Below are 24,037 nucleotides of genomic sequence, written 5' to 3'. Positions count from 1 at the left end.
AATGAGAGAAATAAGAACATAAGAGCTTTCAGTTCTTTGTATCTATACGTACCATGGCGTGCAAAAGGCGTGAATGATTCAAAAGTCTTGGATCCACTCTGCTTAATTCATTAAAATCCATTTTCACAAGGACCGTTACATTAAACCAATATTTTTTCAGGTTTCTCTCTGAAATTGAACAAATTAAAATATAAAAGCATTTGGGGTCTGATCCAGAACAAATTGGAGTCAATAGAAAGGCTCCCATTGAATGTAGTGGGCTTTGACTCAGTATCTGTGAATGTACTATGTACAGCTATCATATATCAAGGTATTTCTCATGTAATCCAGACAACAGAACTGGACGGGAGAAGAATTAGAGCAAGAAGGTTCCACCAAATCTTCAAAGCCAGTTTTCAGGGGCTCACAGATTCAATATTGAAACCAATCATCCTTGAATTGATGGAAATCAGGTTAATGTATTATGTTATGAAGATACACAATAACAATTGCTTTGTTTGTCCTCATCTTCAACAGAAAAGGTAAAGCTTACTTCTTTTGGAGGGAGTTTAGAATTTGTCAATAACATACCTTCTGGTATAGGATCCACACAGCCTGTTCCTTTGGACAAGTTACAGCATTTTTTAAGTCCTGGACAGTCAGTATCAAGTGTGCATGAATAGTTTAATGAATCCATTTCCTCCTCTGGACAAACACCAGGTCTTGAGGCAAATTCACTGGATCTGTTCAATGCTGTGTAATAAAAACATTTAACAGCAAAATTGCATGTGATATTTGGTTTCTTTAACATTGTGATATTGAATCTAAGGGATACATCTCCTCATAGTCCTGGGTGAGGGTCTCTTTATGGGGTTGTCCTGAGGGAAAGGGGGGGGAGAATAGCAACTTAAGACAAGAAGTGTTCTGTAAAAAACTGTCAGCATCATCAACATTTTCTGATTTTTGTGACTTTTTCCATGACATTTTTATCAAAATTTTGAGTTACTAGAAAAGACAGGTTGCAGTAAATGGAAAAAAAAATAAAACATTGCATAAAATATGGAAAATGGAACATTTCCAGCAAAACAGAAATAACTTGGAAATTTTCATGAGGTCACTTTCCTGTTTTTTGACCAGCTCTAGTCCAAACAGAATGAAATATAAGGGTCAATAAACAGCAGAAAGGTGAGACATTCTGGGTTTTACCCCCACCAGCTCCTTCAGTTTTTATAATCTAAAATATTACACAGGGATGGAAATGGGAGTTTTCATGGGGATAAATTCTGCTCTCAGTTACACCACAGCCATGCAACTGAAAGCTATAGGGTTACACACTAAGAAAGGAGAGCAGAATTCAGACCATGATTTGTAACCATTTAATTTCTGGGAGTTACATGAGGTTGCAATTCTAAAACAGATTTAGCCAAGAAGAGGGTGGCTAAGGAAGAATATTACCACTTCCTAGGTAAAATGCACATGATTTTCCTGGCTTCATGCCAATAATTGGTTCCACTCTGAGGAAGACTGAAAATATTTTCTATGATTTAATATCAGGCTTCTCTGAGCCTTCCCTTCAGGGCCGGCTCCAGGGTTTTGGCCGCCCCAAGCAGCCAAAAAAAAAAAAAAAAAAAAAAAAAAAAAAAAAAAAACCCTGCGATTGCGATCTGCGGTGGCAATTCGGCAGGAGGTCCTTTGCTCCCAGCGGGAGCGAGGAACCGTCCGCCGAATTGCCGCCGAATACCTGGACGTGCCACCCCTCTCCGGAGCGGCCGCCCCAAGCACCTGCTTGCCAGGCTGGTACCTGGAGCCGGCCCTGCTTCCCTTCATACACTCCTGTCAGACATAGGCCCAACTGCTGCTCATCTCCACTAGTCTTTCCATGTTGGGTCCTATGGTTTCTCTTTTCTTCTCCATTCACTGTGCCCAATGTTTTTTGGTCTCATTAAGTCCCATTCTACTGCATGGACAATTTACTTCAGCCAAGAAGAAAATGAAAATGATTCCTGTGATTGTAGCCAAAGATGTTCAAGTGATGAAAAATACATTCACCATAATTGAACTTCTAGGGAATTAAATGGACACTGCCAATTTTTAATGGGGTTTCAATTTCTCGTATCCCAGTGTGCCGATTAAAAGTAAAATTTTGATTTTTCTGTCAAGTGGGCTGTAATATTGAATGAGATTTTGTGACTCCACTAAATATACTCCTTTAACAGGCTAGTGATCTTTATTAATCAAGATTTAAAGTGAACATATGTAAGCTACTGGTGGATGGGTGTTACAGGTCCGCCTCCTTGTTAATCCACAGAGAATAGGAGCCTAACCACAGCTAAGGAGACATGGCTTTTTAGCTCAAGCTGCAGCAGCTCAGACTTTTAGGTCTGGAGGACCCCAGTTCCACCCACAGTGTGTTGGTGATAGTGTCCATCATACATGTGCAAAATTACACATACATCATTTGCAGCACAATTTCTGCAACTGGCCGTGCAGTCATAGTAATTGCTTAAAGATATTACCAGCTATGGCCATGTCTACACTAGTGAACTCACAGCAGCACAGTTGTACCGATGTAGCTGCGCCGCTATAAGATCGCCCATGTAGCCACTCTGTGCCGACAGAAGAGAGCTCTCTCCCATCGACATAACAAAACCACCTCCACAAGCAGCAGTAGCTCTCCTGCCGACATAGCGCTGTGCACACTACCACTTCTGCGGGCGAAACTTATGTTTTTTTCACACCCCCAGCAGCATAAGTTTTGCCAATATAGGGGATAGTGTAGAGATGGCCTTAGACTTCAAACTGGTCATTTATACATTCAGTTACCTACACAGTCCAAGTAACTGGCATGCAAGTTATTTGCACATGCAGTTTTGAAGATTTGAGCCCAGAATTCCTTAGACTTTTTTAATGGTATTTTGTTCTCAATATGTACAAAATAAATATTTGGGTGTTTTAGTACAGCTGTATGCAACCTGGGAAATAGCTACATGGATTTAGTTCTATAGTTTGCTCCAAAACGGCTGGCAGGGAACCAACTCTTAACATTTCAATTGAAAATTAGTCTTCAACAAAGGCGAACCTCCAAGGTGAACCCCAGCAGCCCTACTCCCCCAATAAATATTGGGTTGCTTTAGTTCATGTGTCTTCAGAGAGTGCACTGGGAGTTTTGCAAGGGAGGGGCAGATATTTTGGAGAGAGGCTGGCTCAGAGGAGAGAGGTTTGCCAGCTTGAGAGAAAGGATTGGTTAAAACACTGTACTGGGACTCATGAGCTACAGAACTAACTCCCAGCTCTGCCACAGACTTCCTGTGTAATCAGGGACAAAGCACTTCAGTTCCCCATCTGTGAAAAAGGAGCCTTTCTTTCACCTTTTTCTGCCTGGCCTATTTGAATTGTAAGCTCTTTGAAGCAGGGACTCTCTCTCACAGTGCGTTTGTACAGAGAGTAACACAATAGCTCCCCCAATCAAAGCTGGGGACTGGCCTCTGGTCGGCCACCTCCCAAGCACCTCCTCTTGGGCAGATGTGGCTTCCCAGCATTGTGTCTCTTTCCCCTCTTCCATGCCCTTTGTGAACTTTACCCAGTCCTTTTTGTGACTAACACCATGTCCCCCTGCCCGCGGAGTTTGCTTAATAACAGAAACAGTCTTCAACACTCCGCAAAATAAATCCCTGCACCACAACCCAAAAGTTCATACTCCTGTCTGGCTCTTCTACCAAATGCAGAGCTCTTCCCGTGTTTCAGTCTGTGTCCTTGCCAAAACGTCACTCCCAGCCTTTCCTAGCAGGAGCTCAACCTTCTAGCTCTGGCTTCCTTCTCCTGCCAATGTCTTCCCTGTTCGGAGGGAGAAGACAACATATTAAACTGCTCTCCTTCTGAGAGCTCCTCCCAAGTGGCTGAGAGATAGGGGACACACAGCCCTGCCCCACCCTACACTACAGAATTCCTGATCCCACACCCTTAAAGAAACAGTGTCCTGGGTTTTCTTCATCCAACTATTAACTCCCCAGGACTGCTTCCTCTCTTCTGGCTTTGGCCATTTCCTGCACCTTTGCTCACTCCAGTGTTCCAGGAACATGGTTTTCAGGCTCCCTCTGAGCTTAACAGGCCAATACACCCCATTACAGGGACCTATTGTGCTATATGCTACAGTAATACAAATAATAATAAGCTTCCCAATTCTGCAAACTACTACAAGCCAATGTTTATTGAACTTTTCTGAGCTTGGACTCAGAATTATGAACCCATCAAATCCTGAAACCAAGGCTCATTTTAAACAAGTCTGAGGTTCAATATAGCTATTTCACACCGTTCTTTTTTTAGCATGTGAAACTGCAGCATAAACCATTAATGAGTCATGTGCAAGCAAAGGGAATGCCATTGAGTTCTGGCTGAAAGCCATATCATCCATTAATCTAGAATCTAAAGGTCATAATTTTTACATCAGCAGAGAAACAAAGATGGACTCACATCACATTTCTGCCTAATCATATAAGACACACTTTAAAATCAATTTATTCTCTCTACTGTAACTATCATGGGAACAGTCACCCAGAACTAAGCCATCTGCAAAACAACATCATACTATCCGGGAGCAAACCAATAGTCTCCCATCAATAGAATTATGTATAGTCTTTTCTTCTTCTATAACTTTACACAAATAATAAAGTAGAAATGCTGTTTCCATTGCCTAGCAACCAAAAGCTTAGTTACAAGCTTATTGCATATAATAACCACAATTTCTAGTTAGGCAGGAGAATCCTCTGGGATAGAGATGCTAAGGGACATAATTAGCTTAGCATTAACCTCCCTCTGTCTTTCTACCTGATCAGGACTCATAATATACAGTTTTCTCCAAAACTTCCCTTACCCTATCATCCTGAGTTGGCTTGAGGTGGTGGTATAGCATAAGATCAAAGTACTGCAACTGTCACAGGGACCCAAATGTGGACTAACAAAGACAGATTATTATAGGCAGGGCTGCTGGCATTATCTGTTATTAAAGTTGCCAACACTTTCCATTATAAGACGCTGTGTTTTCAGTTACTTATGACTTTGCCATACTTTAAATATTTGGGATGAAATTTTCATACCAGGTGTCTGCCTTGGGCTGATTTTTTGTTTTTTTTTTTGTTTTTGTTTTTTGCGCAGGGGGTGGGGTGAGGGGGATTTTAGCCAAAATAGATCAGTAACTCCTGAGAATGAGGTTAGGGAAAAATACATTGCTTTTCCCATGTTAAAAAATTCTGGCAACATTTTCTTTGAGAAGGACTAGCACCTCCATGCTTTGGAGCAGGGACTTGACGTTTGGCAGGGGGCCTTTGTGTCAGGAATGTGCCTTTTGACATCCCTGGAAAAAGCTCAAATTTGGCCAAGTTGTAAGCCTCTGAAGAAAAATGCACTTTGCACATGTTCACTAGAGACTTGTAGAGAGTCACAGCTAGTGTCTCTGAAGGTTCCATCTGCACAAGAGCATGCTCCAGCACAAGGCTGTGCAGGACTTTCCCTGCAATTGCTACTCTAGGCTGCTATGGGCCATGCCAGGTCAAACCTTCCTGCTCTATCCAGTACTTTCAGTGACACCCCACCCCAATCCTCCAAGAAGTATGAAGGAGAAAGCTGCCTGATGCAAATCCAGAGGACAAGAGCTAGACCAGGGTGGAAGGAGAAGATTAGATAAGGAGCCATGGGGAGAAACTAGGACTGGAGTTTTGAGGAGGGCGGGAAGGGAATTGGGGCCTGAGGATGGGGAATGGTTCTGGCTGAGCAAGGAGATGGGAACTGGGAGCCAGGGAGGTGGAAGTCTGCTGCAATCTTAAAAATCAGAAAGGTTGCCTGAGCAATCTTAATGCGGCCCCTTTGGGCCTATTTATCTATTCTGATACAGTCTTTAATTACATGACCATATAATATTTTTCCACGGGACTCCTGCCTCAGTCAGTACACAGAGTGGATAGGGCTCACTCACTTAATGAGCAGCTGTTCAGGGTTTTCTTCTACCGTCATTGTTCAATGTGTGGCTTATTTACTGCACACTATTTACACTGCTCTGAAGACAGAACTATTGATTTCCTCAGGGGCTTTTCTATGGCGCTCATTACTATAGCAGGAGTGCATCACAAATATTAATTAATTTACTTTTGCAACACCCTTGTGAGGTGGGTGGGATATTAATATCCCCATTTTACAAATGGGAAACTTAAGTCAAAGAGAGATTAAAGTCAAAAGTATCCACTACTTTTGGGTGCCCAATTTGAGAGGCCTAGGACCTGATTTTTCAGAGTATGTAGCATTACACAGCACTTCTTACGTTCAAAGCGCAGCTCCCATTGACTACAGTTGCAGCGCTGAGTATTCAGCTCTTCTATAAATCAGATCCCAGGGTCTCAAGTCAAGCACCCAGAAAATAAGGAACACACTATTTGTGACCACCTTTGAAAAGTCTGGCTTAAGTGGCTTGCTCAGCATCTCATGGGAACTGTGCAGCACAGGAAGGGATAGAATCCAATTCTTCAGGGCAACATTCAACTGCTTGAACCATGAAACTATCCTTTCTCTTCCCACAGTCCCTTGCCTCGTTCACTACACACCTTCCAACTTCTATAATGACAAATAAAGCAGAAGTCCCATAGACGACAGTTTATTTTACTACACAACTCTGATTCTTCTCCAGAGCTGGTCCATCTTGTGTACTAAATGAGGCAGGAGTTCTGCGGAAAAAATAGTAAGTGATCATGTAATTAAAGACTGTTTTATAACTCATACCCACAAGGGAGCCAAACATAGATTGCACAGGCAAGTTTCATTCTGGCATTTCCTAACTTCTGAGTTCTTGACTTTGCCACCGTATTAATGTTCTTTTAACATCTTTTCTTGGGTGTATAATATTATCACAAGGGTGCAATTAACATGAGAAGGAGTTACTGAAGAAACTATACTAGTCATGTACTCTTAACCCCGCCCTCCACCCAAATGTTAAACAGAGAAAGCCTCTAGGCCTGCCTTCCCAGGCAAAGGGTTTTGATTGCTTCTAAAAAGTAAAGATGGGGAAATGGCCAGGAATAGGTTTCACTCCAAGGCTAAGCACATAGAGAAAGCCACTGTGGATAACATCAGGGGGAAAAACAATAGTCCAATGGCATGCAGTGCAGTAATTCCAGCAGTTCCAAATGTCCTCCTTTCATCATTTATTTAAGACTTTGTCTAGACAGTGCATTACCATTCATAGAACTTATGACTAATGCCCTGAAAAGCAAAGTAAGATGCCTGAATATTCTAATGCCAGAAATCATCTAGAAATTATGCAAATTTGTTATCAGTTTAAAATACTCCCAAATTAACTTTAAAAAGAATAGTCAAAATTATAGCATGCCATAAGTAAACATTTCCAGAGTATAGGTGTGCTAATTAATGGCGCGGTGCTAATTAAAGGTAAGTTTGAGAATTTGTATAGCTAACCAGTGCAGGCATTTTCCATATATTTTAATATTGGTTTTGTTTTTAAAATTAAGTATATCATGGTAGATGTTTGCACTAACACTGCAGCATCTGAACTGTTCATTAAAGAAGCTTTTTGTTTTAAAAATATACATCAATTACACAAGATATTTTTCAAAAGAGACTAGCGATTTTGGGTGCCTACATTTTGGAACGTCCAACTGAGGCTCTTTAAAAGGGCCTGATTTTCAGAAATGTGCATCCATCCCAAAACAGAGGCACCCAAAAATCACTAGTCACTTTTCAAACTCTTGGCCAAAATTGATTTTTGTTGGTTTGTGCTATATAAATAAATAGCAACTATCCTTGACTGCTATTTCACCTTGCCATTATTTGGTTAATTTTTTACACTGTAGAAGTGGTTCTTGAAGGAGGGATTTGATCTACAGTAGTTTTCCACCAACCTGAAGTTACTGCCTGGAAATTTTGTATAACCAACAGTAGTTTTCCACCAGCCTGAAGATACTGTCTGGAAATATTGCAGTCTGTGGCCAAATTCTGCATTGATTTACACCCTGTGCAAAACACTGAAGTCAACAGAATTGCATGAAGGAATAAGTCAGGGCAGAATTTATGTCTCACTATGCTTTTTTTCCCTTAGATTATTTTGAGAAAAAGATGGGTTAACAAAAACAGACACCACTTTTATGTTTCAGTCATTTCCACTGAAATCTTACATTGCCAAAGAGTGATTTAATAAGCAATAAATGATCAACAACTTGCATAATGTATGATGTTATGGGATGGATTTTCAAATGCACCTAAGTGACATAAGACATAGGGGCTTGTATACACAAGAAAGTAGATAATGTTTTCACCCTTCAGCTCATAGAGAGCCGAGAAGCGAACCTGAATCATCTTTTAAACCAATATAATTAAACCAGTGTAAAAGGCTGTGTGGACACATTTCGGTATTAAAGTGGCTTATTTCAGTTTAATTAACTTAAAGTCAATTAGGAACAGGTTAATTAGACTGAAATAAGCCACTTTTATCACCAAACTTAGTGCCCATACAAACTTTTGCACTGGTTTAACTATATAGGAAAGTCACACCTTAAGTTATACCAGTTCTTTCTTGTGTCTTCAAAGTCCCACTGAAAGTCAATGGTACTTGTGCTCTCAAGTCACAGAGGTATGTCTACACTGCAGCTGGGAGCATGCCTTCTAGCCCGGCTAGACAGACATGCTCTCTCTTTGATCTAGCATGTTAAAAATAGCAGTGTGGATGTTGTGGCAGAGGCATCGGTTTGGGCTAGCCACCTGAGTAAAAGCCCACCCAGACACCTGGGTCCGTACTCAGGTAGCTAGCCCATGCTGCAAAATCTGCACTGCTACTTTTAGCACACTAACTCAAGCCCTGCTAGTGCACATCTGTCTTCCCGAGCTGGGAGGTTGCATTGTAGACATACCCTTAAGTACTTTTGAAAATCCCACCCACTGTCTCTAAGAAACTCAGTGTATCTGTAACCTTTGGGAGCTTTTTAAAATGTGGATTTATTGTTGACAACAAGCAGCCTTGTGCAAAATGTTCAACGTGGTCTGCCGGCAGGTGAAACTTATCAGATTTGGAGTTTTGTTATAAACCAGAAAGTCTGATCAGATTCAATGAAAGGTTCACTGCATTTTCCAACTTTTCAAGCAAACCTGGGACAACTTGTGGATTTGTGAAGAAGTCATGACATCAGGCAGCCATTGCATAAGTTTTCCTTTGAATTTTTAGGTTCATTTGAACTCAAAATTCAAAGCACAACTTGAAGATGGCCATGAAGTGCCATCGCTCCAAACTCAAGCAAATATTAAAATAAGTCCTTGTAAAATTAAATCGGCGTGTTTCCAGCAGTCCTAACTGATAGCCCTGTAAAATGAAGTCATCCACAGAACAGGTATAGCACCAGGCAATGACTAGGCAAGCTACTTCACACTGCTCTACTAATGTGCATCCACCCTGACACACACAAAGACAAGCTGTAGGGGTGGCAAAGTAATGCGTTTCCAAAATGGACATTTTGAACCAAATTTACCGATGACCTATGCCAACGCAGCAGTTTCAATGGACTGACACCAGCAGTGAACTTGGCCTTTTGAGTCAAGATCTACAGTGAATCACCTAACAAAAGGAATATTTATTTAAATAATTATTATAATTCTTACATAAAGTGCAATAGAACCCAACTTGTTCATACTCTTCACAGCAATCTGTAAAATTCATAATCTCAGGGACTTCAACGATGCGATACTGCATTTTATAAGATGTCTTAGGACAAACCATCCATGGAATCCATCCTCCACAAGAAGTGTGTTTCTCATATGACTTTTGGTAGGCAACCATTTTAGACACCGTTTTAGTCATGCTATAGTTGCACAGATGGTAGCCTAGCAAGGAGAGGCCTTTTTCTAAAAAATTAAAAAAAAAAAATCAGGGTTAATGGCTAGCACTACAGAATGAGTTTCCTTCAATGTTTAGATGTAAATTGGGCTATGATCTAGAAAAAAAAGCCATTTAATGAATGATTAATTCTCAGAAAGGCAATTATTAGGAAGAATGTTACTGGAGAAAGTGGACAGATGAAGTTTGCTGATGGCAATTAGTAGTGGGAGTTGTTTTGGTTAGTAAAAACTATGCAGTTTGTGAGAAGCTCCAGATAAACATAAATGCCTTGAGAGATTGGGCAGAACAATGGCAATATAACTTGGATAAATTTTATGGACATTAACAAAATTAGTCTAAAATTCACATGTGAGTTAAGGGACTCGGAACTTCTATGATTTTCTGAGGAAAAAAACAGTTCATAGTGTCTGGAAACATAGAAATCAGAGGTGGGAGAAGCTCATTAGGTTTTTTATTTTTCTCTTGTGTGCTTCATCCCATCTTATTTTCAATGCCTCAACAACATCCTTTGATAGACTATACTAGAAGACAAGAGTATAGTGACCCCACAACATTTGGAGACATCTTTCCGCTGACAAGCATTCCCAGAAGACCATGTCACTGGACTTTCTGTTTTACCCTTCTAATTTTTTAGTGGATCAGTGTAAATCCTATGGATCAGCCTTCAGCTGTTATAAATTTGCACGGCTCCACTGATTTCAGTGAAGCTATGCCAATTTATACCGAGGCCTAAAATCTGATCCCATATCTTTTGAGACCTGAAATCAGTTTAGATGAGGTTAGATTTAACCGGGGTAAAATGGCCTCCATAAAGGCATGTGTTAAGTTTAGCCTCAAATCTCTGCTGCTTAGGCCCTGGCCTTGATCTTAGCAGACATCTTCAAAATCTTAAACAGGCCTGCTGTAGAAGGAAAGCAATAGAGGTGAGCTAGCACGGATTAGTGGGAGGTTGCTGATGAATTGCATTGGATGAGGGATCCACAAAACGAAAGACAAGTTTTCCTTAATAACACAACCCAAAATTTGCTGATAATCAGAGGGACAGATAACTTGAGAGAGAAGTGTTTTGTTTTTATGCTGTCTCAAGTAAAGGCTTAGTGGTGATGCTTGGCTAAAGTCTTTGTTATATTAAAGAAGAAGTTATGAAGGATACAATGATAATATGTGTCAGTGTATTACACATCATTTTATAAAACAGGATCATTTCAGTCCTCAATCCTGAAAAACCCTTATGAATGTGCTTACCTTTACACACGCAATGGGACTACTCATGAGAGTAAAGTTCTGCACATTCAGAAATGCTGGCAGGATCAGGGCTTTCCTGAGGATGGAATTGGTATCTATTGTATTTTCAGCAGATTTATTTCAGATTATGAGAAAACCATTTTAAACATTCAAATACTTCATTTGATAATAAAAACAACTGACTTATCTGAAAAGTTTAATAGGTGAATCCCAATCACATGCACCAAAATGAAAGTATCAAGATGGAGCATTAAAAAAAGGTAGACTAGCAAGTCAAATGAAATATAGTATTTAATTAGAGTAAAATTGTAAGTAATTTTATTTAGGGTTGTGTGATAGATAACATGATTTCCTCTTGAGATTTTATAAAAATGGAAGGGGTGAGGTTTGGAAATGTGAAAAGACTAATCAGATAAACACATCTATATTGGTATAACTTTACACACAGAAAAAGATGGAAGGGGCTTTTAATAAGTTAAATGTGAAGTGGATACAGAAATCAAAGTGTGGTGGGACGACACCTTTCGGGGCTCTCGGAGAACTGTGGGCAGCCAAACAGAGAGAATGAAGCAAGAGAAGCATGTAATCAAAATATGTACAGTACAAATGATTCAAAGATGACAAAAAATATAGATAAACTAATTCAGTGTAAAAATTTTAGATGCTGGTCCTTATACATCACATTTTCAAACACACATGCCCCCCAAAAAACATGCTCACCACATTTGTAAGCAAATGGTGTCCTGTATTTGTGCGCACATAAATGTGTAATTGAAAATTTGGTGGGTTCGTTTTTAAGAGGTCTCTTTGGAAAGTTGGAACCCAGGGCCAGATCCTCAGCTAGTTTAAGTTAGTGTATTTTCACAGAATTCAATGGAGCTCCATTGACTTACATCTGTGGAGGATCTGGCCACAGACCACTTGTGTGATTGTGATTTAATCTCTCTCTCTGCCTCAGTTCTCCAGCTATAAAAAAGGGATAATGCTACCTGACTGGGGTGCTGTGAGCATAAATTAATTATAGCATTCAGATTTTACGGGGATGGAGGGGGCCATACATATAGATAGACAGAGTCTGCTCCTGGGTTTTATAGATCAAAATTGTGATATTCAAGAATTGCAGTGTTACAATTTAAAATGTTAGGCTTGTGTGGGCTGTTCTGCATGCCCCCAACCACCCCCATCGCCACGACAACAGTGCTCAGATCCCACTGCAATGAGTGTGGTATAAGAACCTGAACAGAATAGCACAATGAGATAAGAGGAAGGTTAAAGATACATATCCTCACATCCAGAGCTGAAAAGACAGTCTAAAGATATCATCACAAATCTAAAGCTTCCAGGGCAACCGAAACCAGCTTTGGATTTGTAGCAACATTCAACATATATACGGATATGAAATCTAGAAAGTAAAATGGTACAGATGTGTGAAAACCAAGTGTAAGTATATAATTAAGAAGCACTGATGTCAGGCCAGATATATGCAATTCAATTTTATGGCTATTTCACTAGGCACGGGTTGAAACTGCCACAACCAAGAAAGCAGGTTTGAGGGATTCCCATGAGAGTGTAGAAAGATGCACTTCTAAAGAGACTGAACCAAAGCTAACAGAAGCAAGCACAGTTCCAGCTTCTCCTTCTCTGAAGCTAGTTCAGGCCCACAGTGCAGTCTTATTTAAAATAAGGCTTGTTACTATGAGAGCTCGGTTCTCTGGGGACAGCAGTTTCTCCTGAGCACTGTGGCTTAGCACAATTTGGTCTGTTCAGCAAATTGGCATTCTCTGCTCATTAGCTCCCAATCAGCAGGAATTAAAGTGTACTGGACGTGTTTCCACCAACTCTCAATTGAAATTACTAGCAAAGCAGATAATCATCTGAAGTTACTTCTGTTACATTAGGTCTGTCATCTTTGAGCATTTCAGCTTTCATTTTAGCAACCTCAAGCATGGGCAGGCAAAGTACAAAGCTATTATACTAAAGCAAGAATAACAAAAGCACCTGTGTGACTATTATTATAAGAGGAGCTGCGTTGGTTATTCAATATTCAGCTCAGACTCTGAATTAGGAATAGGCTGTGTTTGGATTTCAAGGTCAAGACCAAATCAGGCCTGGTATATGGGATCATTGTCAAATTTACCAGTGACAAAAACTTCTGAGTTCTTCATGCTAGATTTTCATCCCAAATTATGGAAATCTCACAAGATCAGCTGCTGTCATGTTGGGCTGAAATTTGCAAGAATGCTTGAGATCTAAATCCAAACACGAACCAGAGACAAAGTCCTTAATTGCTTTGATTTGACCTACAATTAAACCCAAGGGGGTGGGTCCTCATCCAGGGGATTCAAACAACTGCTCTGTCTCCAAAATTTGAAAAGATTTGAATTAAAGGTTCTGTTTTCTAGGCTCTCATATCTGAAAACCTCAAACATTTTTTTGAAGCAAGCACAAAAAGATCTCTGTATCTTCTGCCTGTCCCCCCTTCTGTAGGGGGATTATTTAAAATGTGATTTTTGGTAGCGTTATTGAGAAAAATCCATGTTTAAGTAGAGTGATCAGACAGCAAGTGTGAAAAATCGGGACGGGGGTGGTGGGTAATAGGAGCCTCTATAAGAAAAAGCCCCAAATAGCAAGACTGTCCCTATAAAATCAGGACATCTGGTCACCCTATGTTTAAGAAATAGGTTATATATTTTGGTTGAGAATTTCAAAGCCACCGAGGCAATTTTTAAAAAATACAACAACAAAACCCCAGCCAAAAATTAAAAGCTGTTCAAATCTAAATAAATAATGAATTAGTCTAGAAATTAAGAGTAAACTAGGAATTAAAACTGGTGCACCAAAGCCAGAAATTTGCATGGTTATTTGGCTGGCTTATTCCCATTCATAGCCGATAACTGAATGTGAGAGTTAAAGATGTGCCATCTACACTCTTGCCTTTGCCACCTCATACATCTCTAGAAGTTTGCTAGTTTTAATTTGTAGACACTCCTCAAGACAAGGGAAAGGATTTTTCATCAAAATCGGCACATGACTGAGTATAAAGCTGCAGTTTGAGCCTCTCTTTTCTGGCAAAAGGGAAATGGCAGGTTTTTTTAATTGGGGGATTCTTATGTGGTCAATGAGACACAGCTGGGTGTCTGGAGAGCAGAAACAATCACTGGTTCATTTAGCATAAAGAGACATCTCATCATATCCAAACTAAAATACCCAACATTTCTCAGCTGCGTTGTGTATTACTCACCTGTGAAGACATTTCCTTTCCCTTGCCCTGTGGCTGTCCAGAGAATGAAGAAAGAAATAACAATGATCCTGGTCATTGTACCAGCAAAGATTGGCATCGTTCTTCTAATTTCTTTTTTCTCACAGAACAAAAACTCAGTTGTTATTGCATCCAGATTTTTGGAATAAGGAAAAATTTTCCTCTGTTTTTCTCCTTTGCAGATGGGTGATGACAACTGGCTTCTGAACAAAGAGAAAATCCAATGGGTATTTCACCTGTGTAGTCTCATTAATGCTTTCCCCATGGAACCCTTGCATCTCAATTACCAAGCCTACCAGTGCACAGCTTGAACCATCCAATGTAGTCATTTACAAAACAAGATGTTAGAAAAACTGCTGCACTGGTCCGCATCTATCCTTCTGAGCACTAATCCCCTTTTGTGCCTTGAACAACAGACAGGCAGGAACGATATCTCACACAGTTGACTGTACCTCAGCATTCATTTTAAACTCAATTTTGACTCTGGCCAAATCAGAGCTGATGTTATATTATAGTTCACACCTGGAAATTATTGGCCTCAGAAATTCTACCTCTTGAAGTCAAAGTTATTAAAAATAACTGTATATGTTAAAATAATGCTTCCCTCCCAACTTTAAGCTTGCTCACTGGCTGCTTTAGTGCCTCCCTCATTTTATTGTGACCGCACTGTCACCCATGTTGCTGCCCGAGTGAGAGCTAGAATAGGGCTGGGCAGCGATAGGGCAGGATCAGGTTGTATATAAGCAAATTCGGGCATCCACAACCCCTTTCTGTTCACTATCTAAAACAGGAATATAAATTGCAAAGACAAATGGATCCACACTGTTCAAACACAATGAGCAAGCATAGAAATTGTTCTCTTTTATTGAAAAAACAAAGAAACAAAACAAAAAAAACCCCACAAATCCTCACTAATGAAATGTTATAACTGAGATTTCAAAATGAAGCCTGGAAAGTTTGTTATGGTTATGGTATGCCTACACCACACAAATATATTAATACATAAATACAGTAGAACACCAGAGTTACGAACACCAGAGTTACCAACTGACCGGTCAACCACGCCCCTCATTTGGAACCAGAAGTATATAATCAGGCAGCAGCAGAGGGGGAAAAAAGCAAATGCAGTACAGTACTGTGTAAACTATAAAAAAATAAAGGGAAAGTTTAAAAGAAAAAAAGACTTGACAAGGTAAAGAAACTGTTTCTATGCTTGTTTCATTTAAATTAAGATGGTTAAAAGCAGCATTTTTCATCTGCATAGTAAGTTTCAAAGCTGCATTAAGTCAATGTTCAGTTAACTATTTAAAGAACAACCATAACGTTTTGTTCAGCGTTATGAACATTTCAGAGCTCCGAACAACCTCCATTCCCAAGGTGTTCGTAACTCGGAGGTTCTACTGTAATGCCATATAGCAATAGTACCAATTACTACCAGTGCTTAAGAGAACCAGGTAAAGTTTCTTTGGTGACCACAACTGTGAATTTTCCTATGTGTGTGTTTTTAAATCTCAGCCACAACAATGTAACCATACATCTTTGAACAATTACCTTGTTAGACCCCTCAAGTTAAATCGGTGTAGGCCTCCAGGGAACACGCAAGGGCAATGAGTGATTCAATAAGTAGTTTATTTCCTCTGAGTCAGTACTGAGCCAGAGCTCCAGCATAGTATTGAGGACACCTAGCTGCTGTTGGTGCTACCCATCTGTCTTGATGCATGAGATTTAAAAACTTAGACCAGGCTGGGGAAAAAATTCCCTAGAAAATTGAGACAAAAATGAAAAAAAAATCATTTTCATCTAAACTTCCCACTGAAAATTTAGTTTTTTAGTGGAAACTCAAATATAAAAAAAAAATCAGCCAAAAAAAAAAAACTTTTGAGTTGGAAAGGCTCATGGGAGTTGTAGTTTGGGTGCCTCATGCTCCCATTCTTCTCTGTAGGCCAGGATCCCTAGTTGGACAACACCTCCCATGATGCACTATGGTATCTCCTCTTAGAGACAGGAGGCAGTGCATTATGAGAGTCCCTCAGCACCATACATCATGGTAGTCTGGCCAGGAAGCTCAGCCCAGCCCAGCCCACAGAGGAGAAAGAGGACATGAAGCAACTGAACTACAACTTCCATTAGGCATAATTTCCAAATAGAAATATTTTGGGATTGGGGTGTTTTTTCACTAAAAAGCCAACATTTCCTGCTGAAAGTAGATTCTTCGTGAAAAAATTTGTTTTGCCAAAAGCTCAATTTTCTGTCAAAAAAAATGTTGACAGAAAATTTTTAACTAACCCTAATAAAACTAAGTCCTGACTTAGTCATTAAAAACTCCATAGTACTTTTGGAAGAACAGAGAATGTTCTGCAATGCCTGGAAAGATTCAAATGTAGGTAATTACATTCTGCCAACCCATATTTCCACTGAAGTTTCAAGTACATGTGGTATTCCTCACTTACTAACCTAGATTGTTGTATAGCAGGAGTCTCAAAGTCCCGGCCCATGGGCCATCTGCGACCTGAGAACCTCCCCACTGCAGCCTGCAGAAACTTTTAATTAAGTTCTTTCATCCGGCCCTCATGGCTGCTGGCTGAGGGGCAGCGGGGGAGCGGGCAGGAGAGAGTCACATGCCCCTCCCCCCAACGTTGTTCCATCCTGCTGCTCCTGGGACCCTCCCAAGGGTTGCACTCAGCAACGTGTCATTCACCTCAGGCAGCTCAGCTCCCTGCAAGCGGTTCCCTATCCCTGCTGTTGCTGGTGGAGCCGCAGAGGAGAGACCCATGCAGCCACGCTGCCAGCTGTCTGCTGCAGGCTGCGCCCCCCGCAGCTCCCATTGGCTAGGGGAGAGGGACAGAGATACCATCACTAGTTGCTGGGCAGAGTCAGCCATGGAGGCAGCATCATTAATTGCTGGGCAGAGTCAGCATCACTAGTCACCAGGTAGAGTCAGCAGGGGTGGCATGAGACCAAGGGAGTGAGGGAAAAGGGTGGGAAACGGGCTGGGAGGTGGCGTGAACACCATCTTCAGTGACATTATTGGCCTGCTGGGAGGATTTGAGGACTGGCACTGGCCCTAAGGTAAATTGAGTTTGAGACCCCTGTTGTATAGTGTTGCTTTAAACAACCACAGTATTCCAGAGTTGGCTGCGTAACAACTGTCACCTTATCCATCTCTGACTTCTGAACCTAGAATTTCTGTAGCTAAAGCATGAGCCTCTGCATCTTGCAGTAGAGAACTAATGCTCCCAATTCTGAAAAGATTTATGCCCATGCTTGAATTTAAGCTTATGAGTATTGAGTAAGCACATTGACTGGGGTTACTCACATGCCTAAAGTTGAGCATACGGGTAAGACTTTTCAGGATCACAGCTCAAGCCTCTTGCTGGCAGCAGTAGAAGGCTGATGTCCTCTGTGGGCCAGGCACTTAACAGTGTGTTACAACAGCATGTCAGTGGTGGATGAAATGACTCCAGGATAAATAAGCAGACACCAATCCATCCTGAAGTCCTTACCTGACAAAATTCCCATTAAAGTCAACGGAAGTTTTGCCTGAAAATTAATACAAACTGAACATGGACTCCAGGATTTGTCCTATAGCTTGTTCTGGGGACCTGTGGTTCACATTTCCAGTGTTTCTTATGTGATATTACTGTTTAGACACATACAACTTCTATTTTCAATAATGCCTAAACACAGCTATGGAGATCACAGAGGCCCTGTAAGATACTTAAGTACGAGTCTAATGTTAAGCATGTGAATCACCATTTAGAAGCCAACAGGGCTACTCACATGCTTAAATGCTAGACATGTACTTGATGAACTGTGGCTAGAATCAAGAGATTGAGAAAGACCTGCTAGGACATCTAGTCTATTACCCAAAGGGTATGAACTGTGCGTAGTTTAGCATTTTAAATGAAAAATGTCCTGAGAATAGGCATCCAATTACAAATCTTTCAAAAGTCTTTTTGCAGAGATTCCCATGGCGCTTGGTGACTGTGTTACCTTTACAAAGATTCTTCCTATCCCAGGAGGCAAGTTGATCAAGTTGGCAAGAACAAATGGGACAAATGCCCATTTTTGCCAAAAAAGTGAGGTCCAGTGTGGAGGAACATGTGGGGGGCGAGCGGAGATGCCAGCCCTGTGCAGGGAGGGGACTGGGCTGGGGGGAGAGGAGGAAGGGTTCAAGTGGCGGAGGGGGGACGGCAGGGTTCCAGTGACAGCCTCCAGCCGGGGGCCAGCAAGGTTTGAGTGACCAGTGACAACCTTGAGTGGGGGCCAGCAGGGTATGAGTGATCAGTGAATAGTGACAGCCTCTAACGGGGGGGGGGGGGGGGGGGGCGGCAAGGTTTGAGTGACCAGTGAGAGCCTGGGGGAGGTGCCTTGGCCAAGCAGCTGGGGACAGCCCCAAGGGGGAGGAGGGCTCAGGCAAGCAAATGGGGCCTTCCCCATGAACAGGGGGGCTCGAACCAGCCTGCTCGGTGTCCTGTTTTCCCTTTGGGAAATATGGTCACCTTAGGCAGCATGTGTGCTTTGTATTGCTGCAGTTTTTATAGTGAGTCGTGCTTGATTTAGTGGCAACAAGTCAATAGAGAGTGAGTTAATAGAGGTAAGTTAAGCACATTCATCCACCATTTGGAAGATTGTTTATAAAAATATTTAAAAGTTGACAAGCATTTATAGATTTTGTGTTCAGACCTGGGCAGGGGTGAAAGTAACTTAAAGGATTTACCGGTAATCCGGAATCCTTGTGAGGGGGCGGGGCCTGTACCAGAAGAGGCGTGGCCTCTACTGGAAGAGGCGGGGGCTTTAAATCCCCAGGCACTTTAAATCAGAATTTAAAGGGCCCAGGGCTGGGGCTGTGGTAGCAGCAGCTGGGAGCCCCCGGCCCTTTAAATCACCCCCAGAGCTACCAGCTGCAGAGGCGGCTGGGAGTCCTGGGGGTGATTTAAAGGGCCCGGGGCTCCAGCAGCTGGAGCTCTGGGCCCTTTAAATCACCATCAGAGGAGGCCCCGGCCTCTGGCAGAGCTTTAAAGGGCCCTGGGCTCCACTGCAGTAGTGGCAGCCGGGAGCCCCTGGCCCTTTAAATCACCACCAGAGCCCTGCCGCCGCTACCCCAGGGCTCCAGCAGCGGGGCTCAGGCGGCGATTTAAAGGACCCTGGAGGGTAGCAGCAGTGGGAGCCCCGAGCCCTTTAAATCACCACCTGAGCCCTGCTGCCGGAGCCCCGGGGTAGCAGCAGTAGCCGGGAGCTCGGGCGGTGATTTAAAGGGCCCGGGGCTCCATCTGCCGCTACCACCCCAGGCCCTTTAAATCGTCCCCGGAGCCCTGCTGCCAGAGCTCTGGGGTAGTGGCGGCAGGTCTCCAGTGGAAAGTTAAAGGGCCCGGGGCAGTAGCGGCGGCTGAGCCCCGGCCCTTTAAATCACCGCCTGAGCCCCGCTGCTGCTACCCCAGGGCTCCAGCAGGCTCCCGGGATGATTTAAAGGGCCCGGGGTGGTAGCGGCTACTGGAGCCCTGGATCCTTTAAATAACCACTGCAGCCCCGCCGCCGCTTCCCCAGGGCTCCGGCACCAGGGCTCTGGTGGCAATTTAAAGGGCCCGGGGCTCCAGCCACTGCTAGAGCTGGTAGGAAATTTTCAAACTAAACAGTTTTTCATCATAAAATGCCAATTCATTGAAACCAAAATGTTTTGTGGAAGTGTATCAATTTCAATTAACTTCTGACAAAACTGGTTTCTTGCTAGCTCAGCTGGAGAGCTGCTGAGGAGCCTGGGTTCCTAGGAGCCATTGGCCCCATTCTGAAGACCGCCTGTGAACTGTGGACCACAAGATTCCCAGGGTCTGCAGCTGTCCCATCATGTAGACTCTCTGAGGATCAAAGACCCCAGGGCTTCCAGGCTAACTGCCATGAAGCTGGGAGCCTGGAAGCCCTGAAAGTCACAGCTGAGCTGGGAATCTTGGAGCTTGGGCTCCCAGGCTCAATTTTGGTTTGAATGGCTTTAAACAAACTATTTCAATTATTTTGTAATGAAATAATTTCAGATTTTCCCTTTTGAGAGAAGCTTTGAATTTTCTCTTTTTTGTTCCAAAATTATTCAGAATTTCCAATGGAATGAAAATTTTGACTTTTGATCTACCCTTCACTAACCCAGTTAGTACAAACTGGGTTGAATTGTGTCTGTAACAAGGTCACTGCCTACACACAGAGTACCCCCTTCATTAGATGGGGTATCTCTGCACCACCCCTGCCCCAGTTTCCCCTTTTGGGGGCTCCTTGAAAGACTCCATAGCCAGGTTTCGCTGTTACAGTGTCTTGGCCCTCCAGTTAAGTCATTTAACAAAGAGTGCACCTTTTGGGTGTACACCTGTCCAAAAAGAGAAACACAAAAAAAATCAAGAGTCTACACCCCCAGCCTCAAGCTGGGCCCAGCCCTTCCATCCTGAGGAGCAGGTCTGTCTTCCACCAAGACACACTTCACAAAGCCCTCTAGCTCAGTTTTCAACCTTTTACAGGCTCTTTTCAATCTCCCACCCCCGCCCCGGCTCCTTTGGGTTGCTCCCTTCTCCTTTGCTCAGCAACAATTCCCAGGGCTTCCTTCCTAGAGTCTTCCTCCTCCTCCCCTAGAGGAAAAATAGCCTCTCTAGGCCCTCATATCTTTCTTAAGAGGCCTACTTAAACCACTTGACTGCAAGTCATGTGACCTTGCTGTTTTTCACCACCTGCAGAGGCTAGCTAATTGTGTCACAGCTGAGGCTGAGGTTCATCTCCTCGTAAAGATCCAGCCACTATGTGACAGCATGTGATGCTTCCTGGGGGGTAACTCAGGGTTGTGAGGTAGGTCACTATCACCTGCCCTATGTGTGAGGAAGCCTTGTCAGCACCTGCCAGAGGTCAGCTCCCCAACTCCACCAGCCATGCACAACACAAGCACTCCCCTCTAAGCATTGCAGGCCCTGCTGTCATTCTACAAGGTTAGCAACAGGCACGCTCCAATCCTCAAGCTCTCCAAGTGTCTCCCTGGAGTGTCCAGTCTCTGGCCCACTGGACACTCTCAGTATTTGCTGATTCACTGCTCCCAGGGGAGCAGCACACTCCAGCTTACCAGTTCCACCTCAGATCACCGCTCTGCCAAACACACACGGCACTGAGATTTGCTTATAGTGAAATCAAGAATAAGTTTAACAACTCACAGAGATTCAAAGTAAGAGCAAGAAGTAGTATTGGAAACAAATGGTTACATATAAAAGAAAGTCATAAGTCTCAGCTCTTGAATGAGTGTTAATTAATGAGATACTCTCATGTCTCGCAGAGTTTGGCTTACCCAAAATCCTTGCAGCACTTTTCAGCCAGGCTTCGCTGTGATCTTCCTTTCATGAGAGTAAGGCCTGTTTTATCCTACAAAGTTATGTCAGTGTAAGTTGCCTTGCGTCAATCTATTGATGCATGTGTCTATACTCAGATTTGCCTCCTGCCAACATAAGCACCCTGTTACAGCAACGCAGTAACACCACCTCCGAGTGGCATTGAGCAATGGTCGACAAACTGTGGTTGACACAGTGTGAGTGTAGACACTCCGTTACCTGTGTCAACCCTGCCAGTCCTTCAGTAGCTCTCCCACAATGTCTGACAACTGACAGCTCTGATCACAGTTGTGAACTCCACTGCCCAGGGGTCAGAGAGATGGGAAGGCACACCACCCCTTTTAAAACCCCTGTGTATTTCTGAAGTGCCTTTTCCTAATTTCCCAGCCTGGTGAGCACACCTAGCAGCTCTCCATTGTTGTGTGCAACTGCCTAGCTGACAATGCTGGCTACGTGCTCCAGATGAGCTCCTGACTGGAATAGACCGGAGATACTGGATCTCCTGGGTCTCTGGGGAGACGAGGCTGTGCAAGCACAACAATGGACCAGTAATAGAAATGTGGACGTCTAATAGCAGATTGCATGGGGGAATCAGGAGAAGGGCTACAACAGGGATCAGCAGCAGGGCTGTGTGAAAGTGAAGGAATTGCGTCAGGAATACCAGAAGGCATGGGGGGGCCCAACCGTCTAACTGGTGGTGAGCTGCAGACCTGCCCCTTTTACAATGAGATTCATGCCATATTTGGAGGAGACCCCATCAGCACTTGGCAGAGTATTATACATACCTCCCAGAAGCCCAAGGCAGAGACACCTTCCATGAACACCGAGGAGGAGGAGAATGTAGTTCCATAAGCCAGGATTCCACTGCAGTCTGGTCAGTCCCAGCAGTTGAATATGGTTGAGCCTGATGCTGGGGAAGGAACATCAGGTAAATGTGTGAATGCATTTTCCATTACAATGTTTAAACGTACAGATGGCGCCTGATCCCCAGCTTAGCGGGACACAAGTATAGATTTTTCATCAATGTCTTCAACTGGAAGAAGTAGCGGTACAACAAACAGAGATATTGGTGTGATCTGCTTTTCATTCCCCTACAGGGTAAGCAGAGCAGTTTGTTTACCTACATAGGGATGTACCTTGAAATCCTCCTGAGAGATCTCAATGAAACTTCCATGGAGGCACTCTGTAATCCTCCCCAGAAGATTTCTAGGGCTGGCAGCCTGTAGTGAGTCGGTGTGGTGCCCCGGCGCCCCAGAGAGGGAAGAGCCCATCCGGAGGCCGCAGTGGGCGGAGCCAGGGAGCTCTGAGCCAGCCCCTGCTGGGGTCAGGCGGCAACCCGGAAGTATAAAGGCTGGCCCTCAGAACTCAGTCAGGCCCCTGCCACTGAAGAGACCAGACGTCTCCAGCCGAACTCGGGGCTGGGAAACCTCTGCAGCCCAGGGCAGCCGCCGGGCCCGCTCAGAGCTCCCTGGCTCCGCCCACTGCGGCCTCCAGATGGGCTCTTCCCCCTCTGGGGAGCCAGGGCACCACACCGACTCACTACACAGCCTTATTTCCTCCTCTGTGCTAGGACACTTTCCCACACCACTCTGTGATGACTTTAGCAGGCACCTTTGCTGTAAACAAGTTAGTGGCATATAGGCCCAGGTGGCTTCCGGACACCAGCAGCAGCTGTGGTCTCTATGTCTTTGTTGCCCTCTGGAGTGAAATATCAACTGAAATCACCACCGCCTATGGAAAATAGTGCCAGTATTCAGTATCATTGCCTTATACTTGTATCCATAGAAATAGGGGCTTAAACTGTATTGTTTCATGCAGCCGAACAGCTCCTTCCTCATTCTCCCTCTCCTCTCCTGCCTCTGGTGGGCCAAACTCACCATAGCTGGGACTGGAGAATAGTACTGCATGCTCCAAAGCTGAAGTTTCAATAAGCATCTCTTGTTTAAAACTTTAGGAGAACAAGGGAAGGATGTTCTGAAACTTCACTTCTACTTTCCATTATGACCATAAATCCAATGATACCTCTGTGTGTTTTAGCTGTAGCTGCTGTGGCCTTGAGGCATTCCCCTCCACACACACTGAATACCAAACTATGATAAGGAGGAGAAAGAGGAAGAGGACTCAGGAGGACATGTTCTCCAGTATCTCACAAGGCAGTGCTGCATCTGACCATGAACAGAGGGCCTGGATGGTGAACATTTCAGTCAGCCCAGATAGGGCAAGAGCAGACAGGAGAAAGACCCAGCAGTTCCAGAGGAATAGGAGCAGGAGATGCACCAGGATATAATGGGGCTTCTCCAACAGAAAACACAGATGTTG

General features: G+C 43.3%; 1 protein-coding gene across 1 annotated transcript in view; it reads right to left on the bottom strand.

The window, feature by feature from the left end:
* Window positions 1-16,864, bottom strand: part of UMODL1 (uromodulin like 1) — a 69,930-nt gene extending 53,066 nt beyond the window's left edge. The window contains exons 1-5 of the mRNA XM_054004838.1: window positions 16,824-16,864; window positions 14,352-14,572; window positions 9,628-9,870; window positions 571-732; window positions 53-168 (exon numbers count right to left, since the gene is read on the bottom strand). Of these exons, the coding sequence (XP_053860813.1) occupies window positions 53-168; window positions 571-732; window positions 9,628-9,870; window positions 14,352-14,572; window positions 16,824-16,864 (783 nt within the window). The remainder of the gene's footprint in view (window positions 1-52; window positions 169-570; window positions 733-9,627; window positions 9,871-14,351; window positions 14,573-16,823) is intronic.
* Between the last annotated feature and the right edge of the window lie 7,173 nt (window positions 16,865-24,037).

The sequence above is a fragment of the Malaclemys terrapin genome, chromosome 1 (assembly GCF_027887155.1).
Source record: "Malaclemys terrapin pileata isolate rMalTer1 chromosome 1, rMalTer1.hap1, whole genome shotgun sequence".
Taxonomy (NCBI): domain Eukaryota; kingdom Metazoa; phylum Chordata; order Testudines; family Emydidae; genus Malaclemys; species Malaclemys terrapin.
This window is presented reverse-complemented; position numbering and strand designations above follow the sequence as displayed.